We start from the raw sequence: 12,250 nt of genomic DNA, 5'->3' as shown, positions 1-12,250 counted from the left end.
AATGACAATTATCATGGAGAGCAAGGCCTGCTCCATTTAAATTAATGTGCCATAAAAAGGAGAAAACAATTGAAGCAGCCAGTGAGAAATGTTATTGGGGAAAACAGTCTAGCTAAAGCATTTCTTTCTATAAATACATAGCACATGTTAAAGAATTTATAATAAAACTTGTTATTCTACAGATTCAAATATGCCATGATCGCTTATCACATATCCTTTTTTTCTTTTTTTAATAGATTTTTACTTTTGGGGTAGCTGGGTGGCACAGTCAGTTGAGTGTCTGACTCTTGGTTTTAGCTCAGATCCTGATCTCAAGAGTCATGGGATCAAGTCCCACGTTGGGCTCCTTGCTCAGTGTGGAGTCTGCCTGAGATTCTCTCTCCCTCTGTCCTTCTCACTCTTGTGTGCTCACTCTCTCTCTCTCTCAAATAAATAAATAAATCTTCAAAAATTTTTAAGGATTAAGATTTTTACTTTTGTTTTTGCCCATTAAAGAATCACTCATTTTTTTCATGGCTATAATCTGGCCATTGTATTTATATTTTTGAATGGGAAAAATACTCATGGGTTAAAAAAGAAGAAGATAATATGGCAAGAACATTGAGAGAAACATCCCTTAGAGAACCTATGAGCATCTCTAACTTTATCTCCTCAGCCATTTTCCTTTCTTTTCTGTGTACTATTCCCAATGTCAACTACCAATTTATACTTTAATTCTAGAACTTCTATTCTGAGCCTCAGGCTCATATATTCTACCACCTACAACCCCCAGATCTATGAGAATGCCCTAAGAGAACCAAGAAAGAAAAGTGCAGTACTTAGGGTACAGTACAAGCAGGACTCACTGATATCCTTAGGCCTGGAGGAGGAGGAAGACAAGAAAGAGATTCCTGGAACCAGGCTTTAACTCTGTGGCAAGGGCTGCCTGACCAGAACTCTAGCCTTCAGTAGAGGGATGCAGCAATCTATAGCGACCTAGAAGAAGAAGAGATGAGGGAATAAATAGGAAAGTGCAGGATGGTTAGTCAAAATAAATAAAATAAGCTGAATGAGTAGATGATAATACGCAAGTCTACAGGATCTAATGGAAAGACAGAGAATATTGAGGGGAAAGCTGACGGAACTGTGGAATCATTCTTTTGATTCCAGAAGATGAAGAAGAAGTGAAAGAATGCTGCAAGTTTGAGATTTCACACTAAACATGCTTACTTGCTCAGATAGGTCACCAACTTTTGAAAATGACATTCTGAGAGAAAACATGTAGATGTGTTTATAATAAAGAATAGAGACAAATCTGGGTAGTCTTGGATTATTTCCTCCTCCATTTTGGTAGTTTATGAACCTGCCAGTCCTATCACAGTCTTTGTTATATAATCAAGGAAAAATGAGTTTCTGACTTAACCTGAGTAGCAGAGCTCCAGAGGCCCTCCCATATTCAAGAGGCCATTTCCCCACCATAATCCATTTCCTGTTACATAGTTGACTAGTTCAGCTCCAGCCCAAGCACCCCTCTCATTGTCATGGTGAAAGGATGGACAGGACATTGGATAGGAAAATGGCAGATTATGTGCACTGTCTGAGGCAGTAGCCTGCCTCCTAGATCATCCTCAGTCTTCTTGCCTCTACCATCAGTTGTCAGTGTTGATGGACTCATGCTGAGGGGTGCAAGCAAAAGACACTGTATCTCTGATGCCACCATGCCTTCTGGCTTGCTTTGTCTGCCTGAAAACACAGGATCATTCTTTAAATCTTAGGGTATATGATGCTTGCTCTGGCACAGGGTTTGAAGTTTTGGTTTACGTGTCCATTTCTGTCACTGCCTATAAGCTCTCTGAGGATAAAAATTGTATCTGTCCTCTATATTTTCACTGCCTGTCGGTTGAATGCACATGACCGGTATTCAAAGAGATCACATTTGTTGAATGAACTATTGTGCATGTGGCATAATTGAATGCCCTGTTTGATGTGACATTTTACTAAATATGGGTTCCTAAAGATAGGTAAAGTAGAGTAAGCCCTTCATATAACCAAGATATTTGTGATTTTGGAGAATCCCAAAAAATAAGCATACTAGAAAAGCTATCACTGTATTGAGTTGCATTCTGGCAAGCTATCACAGAGGATAAGGACTCTATAAGGTCTCAGCGAGGTCCACTGGTCAATACGACAAAGTTAGGGGTATGGGGCAACAAACCTTGGGGGCACTTAGGGGCTCAGTTTCCAAATATTCAACAACAACACAAAAGGGAGCCCCTCCATGAGGCTGTCAGAGGTGTCATCTGTGAAGGAGTTTCCTGGAGTATCAGCTCTGGTCACAATGAGTACAGTATACTAGTCTAGAAGACAAAGACCAGAGCTTTAGGATTTAAAAATTTAAGCAAGCAGAACAAAGCCCCTGGTCCTCAATTCCTCTTCTCTAAAATGACAAGGTTGCATTACAAGATCTTCATAGTAGCTCAATAAAAAGGATATGGGAATAACAGTGGAAGGAAGGAAGAAAGGAAGGTAGGTAGGAAGGGGAATTAAAAACAAGACATGTAGGATGATAATTAAAGTATTGCTTCAAAAGGAATATTTTGCATGTTGTAGTGATAGAACAAGGCATAGTTACAAATATTATATTTTAAACTGTCATACTGGAAACAAAGAACTATTTGTCCTATACCAAATATTGGAAAGAGATCACTAAATGTCTTCAAAAGTTTGCTGTGGGCTGTCTTCCCTCTTCTCTTTCTATATCCTCACATAACCTCACATCTACTTCTGCCCTTGGCATGAAAATCAGCCCACAGCCATGGGGTTCATCTCACAGAACATGTGCTGGGACTTATCAAGGACTGGTGTTCTGCTCCTACCACCCTGAAGATCCATGGTGTCAGCCCAGTGTTTATGGGGCTAGGGACACAGACCATGGGTGTCTCATAGGAGAGTCACCCAAGTTGCATGCAAAAAGCTCCATAAATGCTATATTTTATCTAAGAGCCACTGAATAAGGAGGAGAAAGAAATGAGCAAGAAGGAAAGATGGTGGGCAGAACTCAAGAACCTGATAGCAGGCAGGAAGGCAATGACCATGGGATGCCATTTCAATAGAAAAACATGATTCCCCTCTAGCTCAACTCAGCATATTGTTCAAGCAAAATGACTTAGTGCTTAAAATGATGAATGAAGGGGGATAGGAAGGAGTGAGGGAATGAATGAATTGATGAATGAGTGAATTCACTAAAATATTCCACTTGTACAGTATTCTTCCATTCCAGATCTCAAATTATTATTTGAGGATATCGCTGGAAATGACAGAAAATCACTTCCCTCTGTCTCCTCATATGCCAATCCCCCACTCCACCTTTTCTCATACACAATCAGAACAGACAGAATGACAAACTATCAAATACGTTATAAATACCATGAGACGAAGGGGAGGTAGGCTGCAGTAATAAAGCCTAACACTGACCAGCCAGCCAGCCTCTCGCAAGTCACAGTTTATATTTGTGGCTCCAACTGTCATTGCTTTAATGCCTATCATATATCTTACATGAGGCTTCAAATCATATCTACATTGACCCCCACCTCTCTCTGGACTGGGACTCTGGTGCTAGTGGTTGCTTTACAACAAATTCCATGTATCATCAAAATTGACAGGGTTCTCTGGATATTGATGTGTTTGGCACATTTTGTTTCATTTCTGTTGGAAGAATAAAGCTGAAGTAACAAGAACCATCCTAGCTGGATATCCCACAGGGTCCCATGCTAACAGCTTCACTCAGGTGGCCCTTTTGTTTGAGGAGGAGGAATGCCAGTGGAAAAGAAACCCTGATTTGTGTAGAAGACCAGTGCAGTCCTAGTTTGAGTTCTTACACCAATTTACCATGTGACTGTGGACACCTTATTTCATGTTCTTGATGCAAAGTCAACATTTATGAAATGGGAAAGTCTTAATAGAAAAGGGCAATAAATGAGAAAAAATATTAACTGATGTTTCATAGAAAAGGAAACATTTACGACCAATGAACAAAAAGAGAGATGCTTACCTCAGTAGCAAGCAAAGAAATCCAAGTGAAGACCACCATGAGAAACCATTTTACCACCACTAGACTGGCATTACCAACAAAACATTACAATGACAAGTGCTCAAAAGAATGTGCGTGAACATGATCCCTTCTACATGGCTGGAGAAATTTTCCTTTATAGAAAATAATTCAGTCTTATAAAGGTGAATATTTCTATTTTCTACATCTAATAACTCTTGATAGTTGGGGTTTCCACTATAGAAACACAATTACATTTGAAGTTACTGAATGTATCAGTTATTTCCTTATATTCATAGGGATTTAAGGATACAAAAAAGAAAAGAGTAGACTTGTGAGTGAAGGAGTTAATATATGCGTGTGTAGTTTTATAAGTTTATTTCAGACTGTTTTTACAAATATCTCACTTGATCATTTAAGAAGTCAGTGTTAGACAAAGCTGATATTGCATTTTTTGGGGAAAATAAAGAATCAGACTTAGAAATTAATTGATTCACCTAGAGCAAAGTATGGATCCAGAGCTAGATGTCAATTCTTGGTACAAGAGATTATGCTTAGAAAAACCTGTGTTTGGATTTTTGTACTAAGCACTTGTTGACATTAATAACCTTGGAAGAATTACTTTACCTGAGATTCTGTGTCTCCATCTTTTTTTTTTTTTAAGATTTTATTTATTTATTTGACAGAGAGAAAGATCACAAGTAGGCAGAGAGCTAGGCAGAGAGAGAGAGGGGAAGCAGGCTCCCTGCTGAGCAGAGAGCCTGATGCAGGGCTCGATCCCAGGACCCAAGATCATGACCTGAGCAGAAGGCAGAGGCTTAACCCACTGAGCCACTCAGGTGCCCCTGTGTCTTCATCTTTTAAAAAAATGAGGATAATTATGCATACATTCGGGAAATTTTATAAAGATTAAATGACATAATTTGTCTACAATGCAGTCAATATTAGTATCTGTCTTCTTTACTTTCTGTAATACAGGCCTCTTTGCAGAAGCAAAGACAACAAATGCCATCTTGCTGGGGACACCACCCAGGGACTCTGTGTGACTAAGTGCAGACACATCTTTAAATCAATGTTCCAGTTGATTAATCTTATCTTGTCACTTGTTCTTGATGTCCTTCACATTGACCCAAATCATAGCCCCTCCAGTTACTACCCTCTTTGATTTCACCTTGATTGCTTTCCATGGCTTTCCTCCCATCCCTTCCCATCTGCAAAGTCTGTGGATCCATGTGAACTGACTTGCCTCTGCTTCCCATCTCCGAAGATGCTACCTTCTAGATGATCTATCCACTGCAGACTGCTCATCTTCTTGCTCTCTGTGCATGTGTGTGGGAGAGACTACTTCTTTTCATTGTGCAAACTCATAACCAAACAGAAACAACTTGACATTCTTGCCATTTAACCCATTTCCATTTAGCCAAATCCATTCACGCCCAACCATGTTTTCAGAAGATTCTGGCTCTAGATTCATGACATTCTACACTTCTGATTCCACTAACCACTTGAAGAATTTAAATGTCCACAGAGTTAACCCACTCCATGTCCTAGATTAACATTTCCTTGACCTCTTCCACTCCATTTGCCCTCATTTCTACTTGTTTTCAGTGATCCATTTCCCTTGGCACAAGTATGACCTTGTTAAAACTCAGAATTATTCCATCTTTAAAATCTTAAACTTTAATATTCCACTGACTCCAACTTAGTTTTCTTGCTCACTACCTTTCCTTCTAATAAACTATCTTCCTAACTGTAGGGAGATCCCTACTAGACCCTCTATTTTCCTTCCAGTTAATAAGTTTCTCCCTAATCTCCTTCCCTCATTTCCATCCCTATGTAGACAATACTCTGCAGTCCATTTCTTTACCCACTAGAGGACAGAGATCACTCATTCCTTACAATTCTGTAGACTCCTTCTTGTGAAACATCCCAGTTGCTCCACTGGCAGGGTAAAGTACTGCCTGCCGCTGCAGACAGTCACCTGCCACGAGGACTAGAACCGTAATGAAGACAAGATTCCAACCTCACCAGGGTTCTCCTTAATCAGCTCTCCGTCCAAACTCTCTCAACAGCTGTTTCAAACCTTCACTACTCTTTTTGCAAATTTCCCCAAACTCTCACGATTATCTCTAGTCTCTTACGTTGTCAGGAATTGAGGCTATAAAGAGAGAAAGCCCTAGTCACCCACCTTTGCCACCTACTCACTTCTCTCCAGTTATACCCAATCTTTTCTCCTGACTCTGTGCTGGGAAGCCTCTTAGCTGCACTCGATCCCACCACCAGTTCCCATCAACTCCAGGCTTCTCAAGGTCCTTAATCTCTGTGTCTTGATCTGTAAATTATAGATGATAATATAAAGAAGCAGAGCTCCTTGGCAGCAATTCTAGACAGGTTAACTGGTATAGGACATAACTGAAGACACCTCTTGGGCAGAAGGCCAAACCAGCAAAGATGAAAAAACTGTGGTAAGTTTTCCACAGAGAAGACTGTTGATAATCATGTTACTGCATGTCTACACTAACCTTTGTTATTATCCAAGTAGAAAACCCCCAATACCTCAATTACTATACTGTTTTTCTCCTCAATTTTACATTCTATTTGTAACATTATTTCTCCCATTCTAATACTCCTCTCATCCCTAGATCATGAGAAAATGGTAGAAAAAAAAAAAGAGGCATACACATACCTTTTTTTTTCTGATCAAATATGTTTCTTTTCATTTTTTTCCTTTCTCAACCACCTCCACATCTAAAAAAAAAAAAAAAAATCCTCCTCAGCTGCTTTTCTAGTGAGTAATTTCACGGTTTTCCAGTTACTTGCTGGCTTTAGACATAAAATGGGCTGAACCCTCTCTCAGTCTGCTGGGGCAATGATGCTTGGCTCAAGTTTTCACCGGGAATGAGAAGCAAAAATAATCTGGCTGACATAAAATGGCAGATTTTATTTGGGCAGGAATTTCAATAGAAGGAATCTAGTGATTAAACACCTTTTGCTACCCTGAGCATACTGTCCATCTTGGAAAGTAACTCTAATAATTTTATGGATCACCATCCTCTGTGTCTGTAACTAGAACCTAGAAGCTGATAAGAGTGAACTGAAGGGTTCTACAGAGTCAGGGAGTGGTTCTTGAGGTCTTGTCCTTCCTTTTTGAAGAAAATTGCTTCCTCCAGAAATACATTCACACCTTTCTGCCTTTAACTTGAATGTAGATTGTTATGTATCTTGAAATTGCAGGCATCTCCAGATTCAAGTGATTTATAAATATATCTACAAATGAGTAGCATCATTCTTTTTGTAGTAAGTTGAATATAATAGAACAGAGTAAATAGAGGTACTGAGCCAAGGTACATACTGTGCATAAAAATCAAACCAAACCAAAACCAAGACCAAAAATCTCAGTTTTCTGTGTTTTCAGGCACAAGAAATCCAGGAATGTGAGTATTGTTTATTATGACATACACAAACCATGGTAGAAATAAAATTAATTTTTTGAAATATAGCAGCTAATACCAGTAAAACTACTTATTAGACTATAAACCCTTTGAGGGAAGAGCTATGTCTTACATATCTTTGTATCTTCTTTTGCTCTCCACACCACCTGATTTGCAGGTGCTCCAAAAATGCTTTACAAATCAATCTAAAAATGATTTAATATAATTTATCAGTTTATATCATGGATTTTGCATCCAATCTCAAAGTTCCTGAAGGCCTTCTGGTTACATGACCCAAATGTTTTGCATTCATACATTACTTTTTACCTTCACAAGCATTTTATGACTTGATTTACAGGAAAACCCCTAAGATAGTTGTTATTCCCATTTGCTGGCTGAGGCCACTGGTTCTAAGAGTTGAATGATATACCTGAGGGGAATTTAGCTAGGAGCAAGGTGGGGACAACCATCTCTGTCAAAGTTCCCACTCTGGTTCTCCTTCCATGTTAAGCTATTGCTATTTTTCATTTCATGTAATACAATTTGTGCAAGATCGGAAGAATTAAACTGACTCCTGGAGGTCATTTGGGTTAACATGAAAGAATAATCATACACCATTATGTCATGGTGCTGAAATTCTTTGATCTTCTTTTTTTTTCCCCTTTGATCTTCTCTCTAAGCTGGATTTGAATTATTAGAAGTGTAATCCTGGACAATTATTTAACCCTTCTGCTCTCTGTCATTTTCTTCACTAATAAAAGCATAATGGATTACCAAATTTTAAGGATTAACTGAACAACTAAAGGAAATAAATGAGCCTTTAGTCAGGTCTTCAGCAGAGTGCCCAATAAAAGTTTGCTGAAATGTAATAGTTAATCTCAATAAAAACAAGGAAACATATTCTTAAAAATTGAGGTGAGAAGGTCTCCAGGAAGATTCTCCATACTATAATGTGACTAATATCAGAGTCCAGTTTTAGTGGGGTTTCTGTTATGTTTTTATTTTCCTAATTCTTCCCTTCCATTTGACCTCTCTCTCACCCAGCCCTCCCTACCCACACAAACACCATTTCTTGAATCTCCCACCCTGTGCATCCTTCTCTGAGAGCTTCTCTCTGTGCTTATGTGTACCTGCAAATCCATGGCTACCTACAGGTATCTCTCAGTGCATAGCCTGCTCAGTGGTCTGGCAGATACAGCTACTTCTCTATCAGGTTCCTTCATTCCCTGCTGCCAGAGGCCCCTGATTCCATGAAGAAAACAGCTTAGAGGGTCATTTGGTCCCCTTACTGTTGGGAAGCCCACAATCACATCCCTGAGAGTCCCATCTGCCACAGAGCTGTGCATGATTTTCAATTTGATCCTGCCTTTGTGCTTAAACAGGAGTCCAGATAGCCCCTTTTGTGTACATGAAAAGGTGGTGTCTATGTGTATTAAACTCTCTGAAAGAAGTGTGTTAGCCAATGTTTTTGCTTGTTATTTATGAGTGTGCACATTCTCTCCTTTTGTGGAATGCAGTTTGAGATATCTTGGAGTTCTCTGTACGAAAGCACACAGACCATCTTAATCTATTCCATTCTCCAGCTGAGTTCCTGTGAGATCATCTGACACTGTATCAATTTAAAACATGATACTACCTTGAAAAGCTTGTTGGTTCTTATTGTTGCCCTTTTTTGGTGGTGGCAGAGGTGGGGTTTCTTTGCAAAACCTCTTTTCCTCGTGCTCAAAAATGTTCCTGAAAGGTAATACCAAGTTAAAGATTTCTGATTGAGGAAATGAGTTTTGGTCAATGAAGTATTAGCCTGGGGTCTGTTTCTAGCATAGCAGTAACAGCCTGTATCACAGATGCACAGAGCAACATAACTGAAGAATTCATATTATAATGCAAAGGGTCTTAGGCTGCATTAGTAAAAGAAACAAAAAATTCTAGCTCACTTATGCTCCTATTATGTACTTTGTTTTCAATTGGGGGGATATAACAGCAGTTGTAAGCTAAACTGTTTCCACCAGAAATTAAAGAAACCAATCAGGAGGCCACCTTGTGTCAGGAACCATTGAAGGCATACAGTAAGAGGAGCGCATGACAAGAGATAACATGTCCAAGAGGTGATAGATTTGTTCTGTACAGCTCCAGATACAACCTCAGTAATGGCTGGATGTCACCAGGTGACAGATGACAGCTGAAAATAAGAAAGATCCCTGATGACGGATATGTTCCCGTAATGGGATGGGTTGCAGTACAAAACAGGGAGCTTCCCGAAACTGGAAGTGTCCACAGAGAGGCTAAATGCTTGTCTGTTACATGAGCTGAAGACAGAGCCCCTGTGTGAGCTGGGCTTGGTGACCTCCAGGTTCCCTTCCAACTCTTAGAGGCTATGATTAAAATGGAAATGTGAACACATCACATCTCCTAGCTGGGAATGAAGACTCTGACAGTCAGAGGTTAGACAATGATGTGAAGGACAAAGAGAGATTTTGAAGAGGAGAAAAAAAAGAAAGAGAGGGAGAAGAAAAGAACGGGAAAAAAAAAAATTCTCCAGTGCATTGTCTGTAGCCGCCCCAGTGAGTGCCTGAAAACCAGCAAAGCATGAGAAAAATCAAAGAGGATAAAGAGATTTGGGAAAAACTAAATTATTTTTCTGCATTCCTCTTCCCTACAGAGGATGACGAGCAAACGGCCTGCCCTGGGGTTATTCTTCCCCGACAGTGAAGGTGAGCCTCTGTCAAGGAGTGATGTGTTAAATGAAAGGGTAAAGGGACAAGAGAACTAAAAATGCCAGACATCACAGAGAAAGGATGTGGGTTCTGAAGAATGAGAGAGAGGCACTTTGGGCCTCCTGACTAAAATGTGTTTTATCTTTCAAAATAGGCACTTTAAAAACTGAGTCCTGCAGGGGTCCCTGTTTGTTACTGGTTTTGAGTAATAGGACTGATCCTGGTCCTCTAGGACCAGGGGCCAGGAGCACTTTCTAAGGCATGGAGGAAGATGAGCTTGGAAGCTGCCAAGACACAAGAGCCTATTTTCCCCATTACACGAAGCAGAGGTTAGAAAGAGCTTGCTGTGGTTTGTTTGGATGGGGGTCTTCTCATGGAAGTTTCCAGCTCCAGCTTCCAGAGGGTGAGGACCTTCAGGAAGATGACAGTGGGTCCCAATAAGGGAAAAACAACAGACCTAAATATTGCATTTTTTATGTCACTGTCTCACTAGGGTAATGTGCCAACACCTACACTAGGTGTTCAAAATAAAGACTGCTACAAAGGACAGCTGGACTCCTCGTACCCTCAAGGACACCTCCTCCTGAGGCTCAGCTCAGCCTCTAAAGGCTAAATAGGTGTTTTCAAATCATTTTTTCAACAAAACATCACAAGCATCAATAAGTAAGATACATTTTTAATTTTTTGAGGAAACACCATAGTGTTTCCTGCAGGGGCTGCACCAATTTGTATTGCCACCAACAGAGCACGAGGGTTCCTCAAAAAATTAAAAACAGAATTACCTTATGATCCATTAATCCCACGAATGGGTATTTAGCCAAGGACAACAAAAACACTAATTAAAAAAGATATATGCACCCCTATGTTTATTGAAGCGTTATTTAGCCATATCTTGGCTAAATAAGCAACCCAAGTGTCCATGCATAGATGACTGGATGAATGGATATGGATGAATGGATAAAGATCTATCCATCTGTCTATCTACTGGAAAACTCAGTCATAAAAGTAAAATCTTGCCATTTGTATCAACATGGATGGACCTAGAGGGTATTACGATAGGTGAAATAAAGTAAGTCAGAGAAAATACCATTTAATTTCACACATGTATAGAATTTAGGAAACAGAACACTTCAACAAAGAAAAAAAGAGACAAACAAAAAAGAACAAACTTTTAGATACAGAGAACAAACTGGCAGTTACCAGAGGTGGGATGGGTGTGGGATGAATGAAATAGGTGAAGGGGATTAAGAATACCCTCATTATGACGACCATTGGGTGATGTACAGAATTGTTGAATCACCATATGGTACACCTGAAACTAATATAACACTGTATGTTAATTAGTTCAATACTAAATAAGTAAGTTAATAAATAAGGAGAGCTGAAAACTCAAGCAAGTGTTTCTTTAGGACAAATATAATATGGTAAGCAAATCTAAAAAAAAAAAGAGAAAGATATAAAAGTCCAAGTTTAGGCCTAAGAAAGTGAGGCTCAGAGAAATGTACTTATTAGGCTAATGTCACAGAACTAGAAATGGACAGAGCCAAGATATTAAAACTGTACTGTTTGATTCCAGAACGAGCACTTACTTGTCTCTAAACCACGAGTGCATTTTGACAACTATGGGGAAACACCCACTACTGGTAGGACACCTCTCCACTCTTCCCCTGGGCTCAAAGATGACATAAGAAATAATAAAAAGAAAAAAAAATCTTGACTTTGCCTTGAGTTATATATATATGTATTTATAGGTTCAAAAAAAAAAACCAAACCCAAAAACTACAGGAAGGTACTAATAACAGATTGTAAAATCACAAACTTTTCAAGCCATGAAAAGACAAAGGAAACGTAAATGCGTATTACTAAGTGAAAGAAGCCAATCTGAAAAAGCTATATACTGTATGATTCCAACTATACAACATTCTAGAAAAGACAAAACTATGGAGACAGTAAAAAGATCCGTGGTGGGTGGCTCAGTTGGTTAAACCTCTGACTTCTCTCGGTTTCGGCTCAGGTCATGATCAACTTCTGCATCAGGCTCTGCTCAGCACAGAGTTTATTTGGGTTTCTCTCTCCCT

The 12,250-nt window shown here is 39.4% G+C and overlaps 1 protein-coding gene across 2 annotated transcripts in view; it reads right to left on the bottom strand.

Moving 5' to 3' along the window:
• Nucleotides 1-231: 231 nt before the first annotated feature.
• LOC308352037 (uncharacterized protein) overlaps nt 232-12,250 on the bottom strand; it is an 87,471-nt gene continuing 75,452 nt past the window's right edge. Inside the window, exon 3 of one of the 2 annotated variants that reach the window (XM_080818067.1) lies at nt 232-975. In XM_080818067.1, the coding sequence (XP_080674193.1) occupies nt 938-975 (38 nt within the window). In that variant the 3' untranslated portion in view covers nt 232-937. Of the gene's footprint in view, nt 976-6,627; nt 6,776-12,250 lie in introns of those variants that run through there. The other variant, XM_080818068.1, reaches the window with a different exon arrangement.

Source organism: Martes martes, assembly GCF_963455335.1.
Source record: "Martes martes genome assembly, chromosome: 11".
NCBI classification, from domain to species: domain Eukaryota; kingdom Metazoa; phylum Chordata; class Mammalia; order Carnivora; family Mustelidae; genus Martes; species Martes martes.
The sequence above is the reverse complement of the archived record's forward strand: the minus strand, read 5'-3'. Positions and strand labels throughout refer to the sequence as shown.